Genomic DNA, 16,315 nt, shown 5'->3' with positions numbered 1-16,315 from the left:
AATTACATAATGGAAATCCACGTGATGTGTCCAAATAATATCAATTATCAATATATTTAAAATAACCCAAGACATAAAATAATCCTTTGAATATATATGTCCAAAATCACTTGATGGTTCAATAATAATCAACATATTTCATATCATATACATACCATAAGTTTGGTTTTATCTTGACATAACATATTTTTAATTTTTAATTAATAAGACCGATAACAAGAGCGCCAAAATAATTTTTCATACATGTGGGTCTATAAAAATTAATACTCAAATTATTATATTATTTGATTTCAATTAACTCATGAAAGATAATTAATTACCTCTCTATAAGGCCAATTGCCTACCCTCCACAAGTCAATTACAACCGTATGTGATGTCATTTATCTTTTTATTTTATCTTAAATTATTTTACTACAGAGATGATTACCATCAATTAATATTATATATGGTTTCGATAATAATCAATATATTTCATAATATATACATACCATAAGTTTGGTTTTATCTCGTCAAAACCAATATATTCATTATATAACAATTAAAATAAAAAAAATGAAGATGAGAAACTGATTATGAATAAGAAGAACCAGAATATCGATTAGAATAAAATTTATGTTCAAATTAAATACAATTGATTCTATCAAAGAAAAATCTCACGTATAATTTATGTTTTGAATAATATGGATAAAGCATAGCTCTGATACCACTGGTGTTAGCAAAATAATTCATGAATTAAATCTACCGTGAAATATAAAGTTACCTTCTGATTGTTTAACAATAATGGTTTGAAGAAGAACATCGAACTCCTTGAATGATGCACTTAAAATAATGAGTGGATAACCATAAACCTACTATGTATAGACCTTGATGGATAACCATAAGCCTATTATATATAGACTAGACAAGGGATCTTAATTTAATATAATTCATAAAATGTTTAATATATTATTCTTAATACTTTCATTCATGAAATACTTAATGCTTTATCATTATTATGTAATTGAAATAGTTCAATTTGACATGTGAATCATTTATTTTATTGGATTCCGTTGACCACTAAAATCTCAACACCCCAAATAATTATTTGACCAGAACTGCTAACGAAACTCTCTTGACGGGCATGTTTGTCGTAAAGATGGTTACTGCATCTTTGTGCAAGAAGAGGATGGTCTTCCTTTTCATTGTTGGTACCACTTGCTTCCACCGTGAAAAGGGACGAAGGCTAAATAGGAGCATCGATGGCCACTCAAGGCTTTGGAGGAAGATAACTTTCTTACCGTTTGTTCTCTCTCGCTTAATGCTCTCGCAAGAGGGCAGGATAGAATATGGAGTTGTCTTCGCCCCCTTTCCCTTTTCTTGAAGAGATCTTTCAATACAAATGCATCTACCTTTCGGGAACCACATGACAAATGTGACTTGTCCCTTGACGGAAGGAAGCTCTGAGAGCTGACAAGAGAGGAGTAGGAGGAGCTCATTAGTCCTTACGTTCATCCGGATTTAGAGGAATTAAGTCAAAAACAGCTCGTAAAGATTTAGAAAAAAGGCTAACGATGAGGTAGGTGTTCATATATTAAGGATTGGATTCAGGAATCAAAAGTGTGCTATACTACTTACTACGCATCAGCTCATCTAACTCATGTATGAGTTGCTACTTGAACCTTTGACTTGTGCACGAATACGAGTAGTTTATTAGTAGAAGAAATAGAGAGGACAAATCCACACAGACTATATAGATATTTATTTGCGAAATTACCCGTGGGGTTCATTATTCTTCTTATGTGATTCCCATGCAGGAGTGGTCCAATGAATGATGATATTCCAGCCGATCAACGCAAAGGACCAAACCCACACAGACTGTGTTATCGAGTGAGGGGGGGGGGTGTCTCAGGTACGGTCCTGACCGCACATGACATGCAATCGAGTCGTGACAGGTTACGTGGTTTCAAATTTTCTATTCATTCCACATCAAATTTGTGTCACGGGATTTGCCATCACATACTCACCAGTTAGTTCATGGGCTTTTGACACTGTGCTTGCCAACTGGCCGTCTGTACTTTTTACTGGCAAAAAAGAAAAGAAAAGAAAAGGCGAACTGGCAAAAATGAAGTGTTGGTTCACATGCTCACAGGAACCGACTACAATCGAGCAATTCCAATGAATCTTTTTTAGGCTTCCTCTGCGATCGCGAGTAAAATAATGTCAACCGCCAGTCTCTCGCCAACCCTTGGAACTCCGCGACATGTTCGTTTCGAGGGACAACCACTGTAAAGATCCTCCTCCTCATCGGGGGTCTCATTTCCTCTGTGGTGCTTCCGAGCACTGCTCTCTACTCGAACATCTGATTGATACGTGACCGACTCCCGAACAAACCATGATGAAATTTGAATTCAAACACGACCAGATAGGAGCTTGTTATCTTCCGTTGGAAGTCTCCAGAAAAATCTGGCACCCAGATCAGATCACGTCGAGAAGGGGCGAGGAGATCGAAGGGCGTCCGTCCATTTTGGTGTACTCGATCGTCACCCGCAGCCTCTGCCACTTACGATTCATTCTCATTCTCCCTCCTCACAACTCAACAAGTGGCGTCCATCGCCGTGCGACGCTCGCTCTCTCTCTCTCCTCGTCGGTGATATCCGCGTCCAACAAAATCCGCAACGGAGTCCTCCAGAAAAGGCATCCGCATCCCTATTTATTACGAACCCCCGTGACCCTGGCGACTTTGACTTCCCTGCGACCTCACATTCGCTCGCCGATCCTCCCTCCCTAACTGCACCGACGCCGGCTTTGCCACAATCCCAAGCCAGCCGTCGAGACAGTGAGGCCGGTAAGAGGGGCGAGTCTAATCATCACCTTCCGAATCTTCGCTTTCACTGAGACCAGTGGAGGAGGGAGGAGGAGGAGGAGGAAGAGAGAGAGGCCGTTGTCCTGTTCGCTAGGGAGATTTATAGTGAATTAGTAGGGGGTGGCGTGGGGACGACAGCTTGTTGGATGCTTCTGCTCTCATCTTTATCTTCTTCCGTTTAGAATCAATCTACTTCTCCGTTTTCAAGCCCATTAGTCGATTTGGTTCTTGGAAGCCAAGGCGTAGGCGTTGGATCCAAATCTCTCGTCTTATTCTTCATTCTTCTCCACTTCGCCATCCGATAACCAAGGGTAGAATCGAAGTGTGATGATGGATAGCCTGCCGGCCACCCCGGGCAAGTTCAAGATGGACAAGCCCCAGTATCACCATCACCACCACCACCACCCGCGTCAGCTCACCGTCCGGTGGCATCACAACCCGCTCGTCTCCAAGGTCGCAGTCTGGTCTTTCCTCGCCATCGCCCTCCTAGTCGCCTTCTTCTTCCTCTCACCCACCACCCCCAACTCCTCCTCCACCTCTGGGCGTCGCTCCCTCCGTAACGCCGCCCCGTGGGGCGGCCCCGCCTGGGAGAAGTGCGTGCGCTCCTCCGCCCGCGTCCGCCGCTCCGGCGGCATCTCCGTCCTCGTCACTGGCGCCGCCGGCTTCGTGGGTACCCACGTCTCTACCGCGCTCAAGCGCCGCGGCGACGGCGTCCTTGGGCTCGACAACTTCAACGACTACTACGACCCCTCCCTCAAGCGCGCCCGCCAGGCCCTCCTCGACCGCGCGGGTGTCTTCGTCGTCGAGGGCGACGTCAACGACGGCCCTCTCCTCCACAAGCTGTTCGACGTGGTGCCCTTCACCCATGTGATGCACCTGGCCGCGCAGGCCGGCGTCCGTTACGCCATGACCAATCCGTCCTCCTACGTCCACTCCAATGTCGCCGGGCTCGTGTCGGTGCTCGAGGTCGCCAAGTCAGCGGACCCGCAGCCCGCCGTTGTTTGGGCTTCGTCGTCTTCCGTCTACGGCCTCAACTCCCACGTGCCCTTCTCGGAGGTTGACCGCACTGACCGGCCGGCCTCCCTCTACGCCGCCACCAAGAAGGCAGGCGAGGAAATCGCCCATGTCTACAACCACATTTATGGACTCGCCATCACCGGCCTCCGCTTCTTCACTGTCTACGGCCCCTGGGGGCGCCCCGACATGGCCTACTTCTTCTTCACGAGAGACATCCTCCGCAGCAAGCCGATTTCCATCTTTGAAGGCCCAGGTCATGCCACCGTTGCCCGTGATTTTACCTACATTGATGACATCGTGAGCGGTTGTCTTGCGGCTCTCGACAATGCTGGGAAGAGCACCGGTAGCGGCGGCAAGAAGCGGGGGTCTGCGCCGCTCCGCGTCTACAACCTCGGCAATACGTCCCCAGTCCCCGTGTCTCATCTCGTGTCTATCCTGGAGCAACTCTTAAAGGTCAAGGCCGTCCGCAATGTCGTCAAAATGCCACGGAATGGGGATGTACAGTTTACTCATGCCAACATCAGCCTTGCGCAGCGGGAGCTCGGGTATCATCCGACCACCGGTCTGAACACTGGCCTCAAGAAGTTCGTCCGGTGGTACCTTGGGTACTACCCTACTTCCTCGAGTAAAAAGGGATCAAGAGGTGGCAGCAGCAGTGCTCTCTAGCCAGGGAAGGATGTTGGTGGCAGTTGGTGATATTTTCTGCTACTTCCTCAGGTGGATTAAATTGTTCCTTCGTCCAATCCTTATTAATGTTCTTATGATTTTTTTGTTTTCACCCTGTTTTGTCGATTTACCTTCTAATTATTGCTTATTTGCTCTTCTTCTTTACATCTCTGTTTTGTGGTCATCATCGTTAAGAAACGAAGAAGGCATTTAGATATCATTCTGGGAATTGTTTTGCACTGGCATGAACCATTCTTTGTCGTACTTTGTGGTCGTTACTACTAACGAGAAACAAGCTCGCTTGTTCTTTCATTTCTCATGTTTGGTTTTCACTAATGAGAAACAGGTATTTAGATATCATTCTGGTAATGCTTATTAATGTTGGTCAAATCAGTACATATTGATTGGTTTTTACTAATCCAATGAAGGACCGCAACCGAACTAATAAACTTTGAAATATTATCTTTCATGGGCAGGGCACCGAACTAATGAACTCTGAAATAAGCACATGTTCTTGAGTACATGACCTTATAATTATTGCTTACCATCACCTCAAACACTAATTAACTCCATCTTAAACTTAAGCTTTTTTCCCTATTAACAGTAGTAACAAAGTATATCAGATCCAGTAAAATATTATCTTTTGGTAGAAGAAGCAAAGTACATGATTTAAGTTTCTAAGCCACAGTTGATATAGTGTCACTGTGTAAATAAGGTGCATTAACATTTTAAGTGGTTGTGGCTCTTTTCTTTAGCAGTTTGATTTCTCGACTTTTATTGGATAATTCTTCCTCAAGGTTCCATCTCTTAGTTGATATCAAAATTCCAATGCATGTTTTGCACTTATGTCACAGAGTAGACTTTTCTTCATGATACTATCCTAGCCCTTTAAAAGCAAAGCCCTTTCCACCGATGTGGTAAGGGTGTGGTAAGGGTTTTATCTGTTTTAGAAGCTCCTGTTTAGGCCACTGCTAATGATGGACACAAGAGGATGGATGCAATAGGACTAACATAGGGATTGTGCATGTAGTGATCTATATCTGGAAGGAATAAATGATCAGCCTAGGCAGGAAGGTGTGTTGGCCCACCCCTTTAGGACAAGTGAACACTATGTGAAGCCTTCTAGGCAAGATGAACTGCAAGGACTTGAATTTGAAGATCATGTTCTGTTCCACCTATGGAGACATCATTAAATAAATTTTTAGGAATATAAAGTTCCTATTTCTTAATTATTATATTTGAAACTCGTCTCTAAATTTAGAGACATGTCCTCATGTTAAAAGCCAAAGTGATTTCATGATATTGGTCTTTCTTCTAGGTCTTAATCTTCACACCATGGCTTTGTTAGTATCACTGTTTCCTGAGGCAATATTTTATCTCTGTTGGGTTGGCCACATAGTAGGAGTTGAACTCCTTGAATGTCCATTTGAGTCAGTCACCCAACCACTTTGCCTTTGTTTACATATCTAAAGGTGCAAGGTTGATTTTCCTTATTTGGAAATTGATTAGCATGAGCATTGCTTTCTTCAAATGGATCCAAGGGAGACAATTGGTGTCACCATTGGACTGCACTTTTTCATCTTTGACACGACTGATATAGGTATTAATTTGCCAAAACTGTTAGCTGAGTCATTTAGAAGTTTGATGGTTTTTGTTTAAAGAGTTGAGCCAACATCCTCATCAGCAGTTTTTTAAGATCTCTGTGTGATTCCTTGAGTGCATTTCCAATAATGAAATACTCAGAATGTGCCAATGTAGAAAATTTACATTATGTAGCAACCATCACCAAATATTACAACTCCCTAAAGTTCGAACTATTCCAAGTACATTCAAATAAATGCTAAATGGAAAACAAAGCCTGATTTGATAATTTAGAGATATTGGTATTGCATGTTTCTGTTGGTTCTTTCACTTCAATGCTTATTATGACTTTGTGTAGCTCTGAAAAGAAACTCGAACAACTCATCTCAATATTGTTTAGGACCAGAAATAGAAATATGATTTAAAAAAAAAGCGTCCCATGGAATTATTTTGAGGAATATATGGCTCTAGAAGTATGGATTGCCAGAAGTATAATACTATTTGTATCATACAAGAACTGCAGATGAGAACAAGGAAGCCAAGAGTAAGAAGCTTTAAGGAACATGATGATATTATTCTCAATCTGAAACAAAAGTTCTATCTGATTGATTCTTATATGTGATTATATTTTCTAATCATTTACATTTTCACTAATCAAGAGTTTTTGAGGGAATCTTGGAAATAGCATAATTAAATACCAATGTTCTCCTTTTTCAGTTTTAGTTTTTTTTTACAAACTTAAATTGAAATTGTTCTTCAAAATCCAACACAACCTGAACCTAATGTTGAGACTTCCATACGTTCAACTTATTTATTACCTTCTTAGAGAATCATAACAAATTTCTGGCAACTTGATTTAATTTTCAACTTTATTATCTAAAAGCAAGTACTGGTTCCATAGAAAAAAATTGCTAATTTGTTCTAGCCTTATTGGATCAGATGCTTGCAATTCCATAAAAAAGAATTGTTGACTTGTGTTCTTGTCCTTTTTAGGCATAAAATTAAGTTTCCTTGGAAGCATTTGCTTTCTGCACTGTCATTTATTTACTTGAGTATTATTTTTAAGCAGAGCGGACTTTCTATATAGAATTCACTTCCTGTTGCCTTTTGTTGGAAGTAGGGCATATGTGAGAATACCTCTCATCCGAAGCCATTGGCTCTTGACATGTGGTGTTTTGTATTTTTATTTTTCCTTTGAATCTTCACATGGATGTCCCAATTTTTTATATATTTTTTTTCCCGAATTCTGGTCTGCTTTTACAATTAGTGACTAGCACTTGTGATTAAAACTGATTGCAAACTATTCCTCTACACCCTATTTTTTTTTTCAAAACATTGGGTCTTTTTAAAAATTCAGGTCTGTTATGATTCCGTGTTGAGGTCATATACGTCAACTTCTGTCCAACTTTCAATATCCTTTTTTGTGTAATTATATTGCATTTGCAGAACTCAAACATATAACAAAATTGACATAATTTGTTCTACTCGGTGATCATGCTATTTATTAATTTTCTTCTTCATGATTCTTATTACATGAAAATGATTTAATCTGTTATGTGTGTGTGTGTGTATGTGTGTATATATGTATGGATATATATGTATGTATATATATGTATGTATATATTGTAAACATACTGTGAAGCTTCCACAAATCCTTTTTGAAAGATTTTCAGATAGCACTTTGATGTTCGTCCCAAATGTGATGCTTCAGAGGTCATCTAAAACTTTGACGATAAGGATGTTGACTTTTTTTGCTTCTTTTGACTCATTGCATCTGCATTTTGTTGACCTTTCACTTTTTTTGTGAGAAATTAATGTCCCAAGTATGTCAGTTTGTAAATTCATGTCCCATGTATTTGGATATCAGATCATTCAGTCAGATTCCAAGGCAAGCTATCAGTCAGAATTTTCCACTGTGTCCATCTTTTCTCATACAAGTCTACTTCAATACAAGTCACTTTAAGAGCTTGATAGCTGAATAATTTATGGATATCAGATCATTCAGTCAGATTCCAAGTTAAGTTATCAGTCAGAATTTTCCACTGTGTCCATCTTTTCTCATACAAGTCTACTTCAATACTAGTCACTTTAAGAGCTTGATAGCTGAATAATTTATGGACCTGGAATGATATCCCTTGGTATCCCGAGTTACTTGTTGATTTCTATAAGAATTGTACAATTTGTGTGGTTAATATTTATGTTGCGTATAATAAAATCCTTTGTTGCTTTGGTTTACACAGAAATTGACGTGGTATCTTCGTTTTTATATGGTCATGTCTTTATTTTACTCTCCATATGAGATAAAGAAGCACAGACTTCATGATTACATCCAGAACACTTTGAAGTTTACAAAACTGTCTGTTGATTTACTGAAATTAACATATGTTCACATAACATAAATGTTAATGTCATTTAAATGATTAAGATAAAAAATTGTATCTGTATATTACTGCTATTATATGACTACAATAAAGCAACAGTAAGCAAATTGAGGATCATATAAGTGAATATTTTATGTATATTTTAAATTATAAAGCCCAATTTATTCTTTCTTACTTTCCTAGGCATCCTCGTCTCTTTTCTGTGTTTATACAACATGGGAACATATGTAAATGATGTTTTATGTTAGAAACAACTTCCTGAAATATTGTTTTCCAATTGGTGAAACCTCTGTTTTTTCTAAAATCGTCTTGCAAAATCCTATTGGCAATAGAAAAGTTCTTGGATTTTGACGGGAAAATCTGTCTGCAGATTTCTGTTGCACAGGACAGGATTCTCTTTCACCTAGTTGCTTTTTTTAATTTTGACAATGCATGTTATATTGCAGGCAAAGCAAAGTATGTTTTCTATCCCTTCGTTACTGAATAAAAGTTTAATGATAATGGACTTTATTCCAAGTTTTATACCCAATAAACCAGAACATAAACAAGAAGGTTAATCCTCTTGTCGAGGACAAAAGGCATTAAGAATCTATCAGTAAGCTTTTGCTAAGTAGACAATGTCTGCAGCGATTTTTTTTTCTACTGTAGTAATCTTCTGATGGTGTGTAATGCTTTCATTTATACTTTTGAGGTGATATTAGCAATAAATTGATGACTGAAAACCAAATAGTTTCTCTTAAACTAAGTTGATTTTGTTAATCTTCGTCTCATTGATATTCAAAATGATGCATTTCATATAATTAAAATGATATGCATGTAGGATGCTTTTGGTTATAATTAATTATAATTAAAATCATATAATTAAACTAAGTTTTTGTGCTTTACTCTAGGATTGAAATATTTGATGTTAGCATACAACACCGTTAGGCATTGCAGAAAGAGTTGTGATGAAGATCATACTTGTTTATAAGTTATTTATGCTTTAGTGTCATCTGTATGTTTGCTTGAACCTGATAGTTGAAACACTGACAGAGCAACAAGATTATATAGTTGTAAATTCAATGCTGAACTTGAAAGAGGGCACATATTCTTTTTTCTTTTTTTTTCTTTAGTACACTGGTAAATGTCTCATAAGATTTGCAGCAGTAACAAGCAGTGGATGCCTTTAAGGACCTTATTTATATAGGTGCATTCATGAAACTATTGTCTAAAAGAATATACATGTCATTATGGGAACTATGCCTAAATTATTGGGAGAACATGTACTAAATAAAAAAGAAATCTTTAAATCAATGTTATCAGTTATTTTTTTCTCCTCCTGTGATTCATCCAAACTCCAATTACTTAGAAATCTTTAAATCAATCTTTAAAGCTAACTGAGCAGTTAGCTTAGATCAGACTGAAGGACTAAAATTCATTCCAATTACTTGCCAGCTTGTAGCATGCCAAAGTGAAACACTGATGTGGTAAGACAATGTCAAAGGGTAGATGTATGGAATGGTATTCCTTGAGTTGATGCATGGTGCACGCAACTAAATGTGCAGCAACCTATCTGGATATAGCTTAAATGGTTAATGGCTGTTGGTCTGATCTAATGTTCTTTTCTGGATATATACATTATGCAAGGCTTCCTTTCTCATAGTGTTAATATTTGCTCTTTTATGGAGATTTATACCTAGAATACCTTTTCTCCATTGGACACAGCATCAGATTGCTCAATTTTATTGTCTCGTCATCTGTTCCTTTAAAATAGTCAAGGCCCTTGCATCAGGTTATGCTACCTAGTTTCCAACCTCCACCTGCTTATATAACTTAGCCATTGACATGCTTGTGATTTGCTTGCTGGGAAATTGCATGTTTGTAAGGTTTTTTGTTTAACTGGTACACATTTACAGATTATTTGGTATTAAAGGCAGAGGCTGCAGCATTTGATATATTGTGATGTAGAAGCCATATAGAAGCATGAACCAAAATTAGTAGTCAAGTAGAAATTTATTTTGAAGAGTGGTGAATTTCTAGATTTTGTGTAACAAGTTCAGAAGAGACCATATACCTAGTTTTTATCCTTGAGCATTACCTATCTATGAAGATAAGATCGAGCTACGGCCTCTGGTGATATGTGATGTCTGATACCATGACTGCAGGGAGAATATGTATCCATCATGGTCATGATGCGACATTGATGTGCTACTCTCTGTGCAGATGAACCATCCGTGCCCATGACTGCAGGGAGAATATGTATCCATCATGGTCATGATGCGACATTGATGTGCTACTCTCTGTGCAGATGAACCATTCGTGCCCGTATGGCTCATCCAGCAATGAAAGTAGGTGAGATGGTTGGTGTTTTTATTTTTTATAAAATGTTTTGCTTCGTTTTTTTTTATAGAAATAATAAGTGATGAAGATAAGATCTGATTCCACTGTTGAGACCAAATTGTTAGGACTTGAACTGAGAAGGATTATTCTTTGAGCTTACAAAGAAGAAGACCTTGAGGGGATTTGGCAATTCATTAACAGATTTTGCCTCCACTAACAAGATCGTATTCTAACATATTGTTTCAGGCCTTCGGAAATTGAGAATTTGATTAGTGGACATAAATCATGAGTCGATGATATAGCTGCCAAAAACATCTTGTTTCTTCTTGTTCATCATCTCTCTCATTTATATTGTGGTTGATTTATTGATGATAAACATCTATAGGGGTGCTTTATTAGTGTTCAACATTTAAGACACTAAGTGAATATAATAAAAATCTAGAGAGATTTATAATATTTAGTTTAAATTTTGATATACTAAAAAAGTTTAATGGATGTGCATTGTTGAATATAAGTGAAAAAGTTAAATTGGAGGAGATTTTAATAGTCATATGGGACAAACTTATGATGAATGTAAATAATTTGCATGATAGTTTTGGTTATGGGAAGGGACATGGAGAGACTGTTATAATTTTGGATTTTTTATTAGAGGAGTCATAATTGGAATTAGAAAGATTTTTTTTTCGCTAGAAAATTAGATTAAATTGTATGTAATAATCATAAAGCTATATTTAGTGAAAACCCGACGAATCAACATACGTTAATGATATTGGATATTTGTTTTAGAAATTGGAAAGAAAAAAGTATAAAAAAATTATTAGTATAAGATGGTGAAATTTTAAAAATAACAATGTAAGGATTTTAAATTATATGATGGAAAGAAAGATTTTAAAGTATATATATATATATATATATATATATTAGATAATATTAAAAGTGAATATAAAAAATTCTTATTAATGATAATGAAATTAAGAAAAGATAAAGAAGTGAAAGACGATAAATAATAGTGGTGTATTTAATAATTATAAATTTATTTATAAAATTAGAGCAAAAGATGTTTTAAAAAATGAAAAAAATACCTAAAAGTATGAGACTTATGATATTCCTATTGAGGTTTTAAAAAAAATTAAGAGATCAATAAATAGTTTGATTAACTGATTTATTTAATAAAATTTTAAGATTTAGAAAGATGTCTAATGAATGAAGAGTTTTTCAATATCATTTTATAAAAGTAAGGGTGAGATATAAAATTATTTTAATTAAAAAAATTAAATTCATGAGTTATACAGTGAAATTTTTGAAAAAAATATTGAAAGTAGAATAAGATTTGGAATAAATATCTCTAAAAATTAATTTAGTCTTCTGCATAAAAGATAGAAGTTATTTATTTATTAAAATAATTAATAAAACATACAGATAGAAAAGTAAATATTTATATATGATTTTTATTGAGTTAGAGAAGGCTTAAAAAAAGTTTTTAACTATATGTATAATAATACAACAGTTTGTCTTTTCTTTTAGTATATGAGTATGTCAAGTTAAAATGATAAGGAGAGAGCTTATTTATAAAGTAAAAATATAAATGTAGCTCTCTTACACAAACATAGTGCTTTTCTTAATATCTTATTAACAAAGTGATTCACCTGATTGCTCCTCTTACCAATTCTCTGTATTGCGATCAGGGAAGTGTGGAATCACGTTACGATACAATCTACTAAGCTAATCGAGTCCACCTAATCTCTTATATTTGTTCCCAATTAATAATTGTGTCAACGTGGCTCGTTCATCCATATTCGGACACAAACATAGTGCTTTCCTTAATATCTTATTGACTATGTGATTCACGTGATGGCTCCTCGTACCAATTCCCTGTGTTGCGATAGGAAAGTCTGGAATCGCGTTATTGCAACATCTACTTAGCTAATCGAGTCCACCTAACTTGTGATTGGATATGAATGCGGGGCTATCTCAGCACAACTCTGGTAGGGCAGAAGATTTGGCCACCTGAGACTATAATTAAATTTCCTACATCTTTTCGCCTTGTGGCGGCTAACAGACTTCGGAGACGAAGACGCTGTACCTGTATGTCTCACCTTTATCCCCTCCACCTTCGTCTTGGTGGTTCCCTTCTCTGCAGTCGTGATGGAGTCCTCTCTGTGGCTGCTTCTTTCTCTCGGTGTCTCCGTCCTTTCTCTTCTTCTTCTTTCTAGAGCCGCAAAGAGGTCATCGAAGTCCGGCGGTCACCAGCTTCCACCTGGGCCGACTCCACTTCCAGTTGTCGGCAACCTGTTCGAGCTCGGAGACAAACCCCACCGTTCCCTCGCCCGCCTCGCCAAGCTATATTCCCCAGTCATGACCCTCCGCCTCGGTCGAGTGACCACCGTGTTCGTCTCCTCCCCGGAAATGGCAGGAGAAATCCTGCAGAAGAACGATGCAGTGCTCTCCAGTCGCTGGATCCCAGAAGCTGTTCGCGTGTTGGACCAGAGCGAGGCCTCCATGGTGTGGCTTCCGCCGTGCCAACGATGGCGGAAACTGCGTAGAATCTGTAAAACCCAGCTCTTTACTGCAGAAAGACTCGACAGCTACCAGTCCCTTCGGCGCGAAAAGGTACAGGAACTGATGCAGTACATCTCTGACAGCACGTCCAAGGGCTTGCTGGTTCACGTCGGGCACGTGGCGTTCAGCACCACGCTGAATTTAATTTCTCGCACCGTCTTCTCCGTGGATCTCGTCGATCTCTACGCTGAGTCCGCGCAAGAATTCAAGCAAGTGGTGGAGGGGATCACGGAGGAAGCTGGGCGGGCGAACCTGTCCGATTACTTCCCACTGCTCGCAAAGCTCGACCCGCAGGGCATTCGTCGCCGTTCCACCAAATACTTCAAGAGGCTGCATGACATCTTCGATGAGCAAATAGATCGGCGGCTACACAGGGAACGAGATGGAACCACCGCCCGCAATGATTTCCTGGATGAGCTCCTCGAACACCAAGTGCAGGGAGACGGCACCAAGTTCGATCGACAAGCACTGAAATCTTTATTTTCGGTGAGGATACATTCTCGAACGAGTAACGGTGATGAGGCAAACTCTATTCCTACGACATCTAAACCACGAAATGGCTTTGATTTGGCAGGACATATTTGTGGCGGGGAGCGACACGAGCTCGAGAACCGTGGAATGGGCTATGGCGGAGCTGCTTCGTAATCCCCGGACCATGGCGAAAGTTCGTGAGGAGATCGGCCGAGTTATCGGCTTCGCAAGAGCAGTGGAGGAAGCGGACATCGGTTCACTCCCCTACCTGCAAGCCACGGTCAAGGAGACGCTGCGTCTGCACCCACCGGCGCCACTTCTGTTGCCTCGCTTAGCAGAAGCCACCGTGGAGCTGCACGGCTACGAGATACCGGAGGGCACGCGGGTGCTCATCAATGTCTGGGCGATCGGGCGAGACAGCAGCGCGTGGACGGAGCCGGAGGAGTTCTTGCCGGAGAGGTTCTTGAACAGCGAGGTGGACTTCAGGGGCCGCGACTTGGAGCTCATACCGTTCGGAGCGGGACGCCGGATCTGCCCCGGACTGCCATTGGCGTACCGGATGGTGCACCTCATGCTGGCGTCCATGCTGCAGAGGTTCGAGTGGAGGCTGACGGAAGGGGTAGAGCCAGGGGATTTGGACATGGAGGAGAAGTTTGGACTCACCTTGATCATGGCTTCTCCGCTCAAAGCTATGGCCGTTCCCACTAAATGCTGTTAGACTAGGATTCATCTTGTCAAGTTAATCTTCCACCGTGAGCTCTGCCAAAGCAAGAAGATGCCGCTTACGAACAAATTTCAAGTGAATTGGCTTTCATGTTCATGTTAGCATTTGCGTCCAAGTTAAAGTTATGATTGGAAATAGGGTTTCCATAAAAGTTGAACCTAGAAAAGAATTGAGGCCACCATTTGTGTTCTCTATCTATTCTACTTGGATCTACAGCTGGCCCAACTGATTCATCGATGTTGGATCCACAAAACGAGGATCACGTGATTGGATATAACTTTTTAATGTTGGCTTTATATTTTATCCCGGACATATCCCACTGCAAGTCTCATGCATCCACGTCGTCAATAGATCGATCCACTGGAATCTCATGCTTAGTTAAAGATGAAAATAAGATACGATAATTGAAGAGAGATGCCAAATTGAATGCTTGCCCACTTCTGAAAACCCACCCTATTTATTAGCAGAGCTCATCTGAGTGGAACGGACGGCCTCTGAAACACTCATCAAGCAATGTCATCGATCAATAATATGTTCGATAGTTCGCATGACAGTCTTGAGAGTTATGGAAGGATAAAGCACAATGCATGATGATGTTAAAGATAGACAAGTCTTTTAACTCCTGACTGAATTACGGATCCAAATAAAAATTCTAAAACTAAAGCTTACAGTTGAAAATTTCTCATGTTCTGCATTGTCAGGAACCCCATATATCATTAGGTTTGCCCACAGTAAATTCAAAAACCAAATATAAATATACTGTGGCCTCTATAATCGAGTCCAACCATTGGGATCATAGGACTGATCGATGCTTGGTTTGCCTTTTATATGATTGATCACTAATCTAATTATTTAATTATCATGTAAAATACTTCTACACAATCTTTTTGTGAACATGCGTATGTCATTAACAAAAGCAACACAAGTCTTCCGACCACGAAAACAACTCTGCCTAAATCACTCATCGAAGTCATACTGACAATAAGTATTTGTCTTTTAGTTTTTCAACGCAATCTCCTTTGTGAATTTCACATGCATTATTTCATAGACCATCGTTCCTTTCGATTACCTCATCTGGTTAAATAAATTATACATTATTTTACTCCTATAAATATACTTGTTAGATTATGACTCTTTACTAATACATTCCATATCACACCAACCGTGACTCTAAATTTATTACACATTTCAGCCTCCTATGAACATATACTTCTTATGTTAAAGAGAAAGTTTCAATGTTCTATGGCGTCGGGTTTTAATTGTCTTCGAATGACTACAAACAATCCATCATGTTGGCTTTGACACCACACTTGTTGGCTTTTCTACAAAACTTCAAGAAGAAAGGAAAGATAATAGTAGAAGAGCACCTATTTATATTGATCAAAAGATCAAGTACAAGGTTTTTAAAACAATGAAAAAAAAAATCTACCATATCCTAATAAATCTTTTCATCTTAATCTATTTATTTAAATCTATATTTTTATCTTTTATTTTATCTAATCCTAACTATTTGAATTAATTTTATCACACTCCCTTAATTCAAATAGTTGTAACTTGAAGTTGTCTTCATCTAACTTGTAACATGAGTTTTGGGCCTTTTTATTTCATACTTTGTATGAAATAAAAATATTGGTTCATTCAACGCTTCGTTCGAACTTTCGACGCATCGTCCTCTCCCTTAGCGTATTGCCCGATCCATCAGCATGTTGACCTCCCGCAACATCCAATCTTCTTGGCATAATATCTAATCCATTT

The 16,315-nt window shown here is 38.9% G+C and overlaps 2 protein-coding genes across 4 annotated transcripts; both read left to right on the top strand.

Moving 5' to 3' along the window:
- Positions 1-2,305: 2,305 nt before the first annotated feature.
- Positions 2,306-10,987, top strand: LOC103981954 (UDP-glucuronate 4-epimerase 3-like). 3 transcript variants are annotated; one of them, XM_065171908.1, is made up of 2 exons: positions 2,306-4,576; positions 10,632-10,987. In XM_065171908.1, the coding sequence occupies exon 1, from the start codon at positions 3,170-3,172 to the stop codon at positions 4,523-4,525; it is 1,356 nt and encodes a 451-aa protein (XP_065027980.1). In that variant the 5' UTR covers positions 2,306-3,169; the 3' UTR covers positions 4,526-4,576; positions 10,632-10,987. The 3 variants fall into 3 exon arrangements, with proteins under 3 accessions (XP_065027980.1, XP_065027973.1, XP_065027984.1); XM_065171901.1 differs by having other exon boundaries at positions 10,690-10,984; XM_065171912.1 differs by lacking the exon at positions 10,632-10,987 and adding an exon at positions 7,974-8,128.
- Positions 10,988-12,676: 1,689 nt separating this feature from the next.
- Positions 12,677-14,661, top strand: LOC135651642 (geraniol 8-hydroxylase-like). Its single transcript, XM_065171888.1, has 2 exons — positions 12,677-13,851; positions 13,940-14,661. The coding sequence occupies exons 1-2, from the start codon at positions 12,952-12,954 to the stop codon at positions 14,552-14,554; spliced, it is 1,515 nt and encodes a 504-aa protein (XP_065027960.1). The 5' UTR covers positions 12,677-12,951; the 3' UTR covers positions 14,555-14,661.
- The last annotated feature ends 1,654 nt before the right edge of the window (positions 14,662-16,315 follow it).

This window comes from Musa acuminata, chromosome BXJ1-4 (assembly GCF_036884655.1).
Source record: "Musa acuminata AAA Group cultivar baxijiao chromosome BXJ1-4, Cavendish_Baxijiao_AAA, whole genome shotgun sequence".
Classification (NCBI taxonomy): domain Eukaryota; kingdom Viridiplantae; phylum Streptophyta; class Magnoliopsida; order Zingiberales; family Musaceae; genus Musa; species Musa acuminata.
This window is presented reverse-complemented; position numbering and strand designations above follow the sequence as displayed.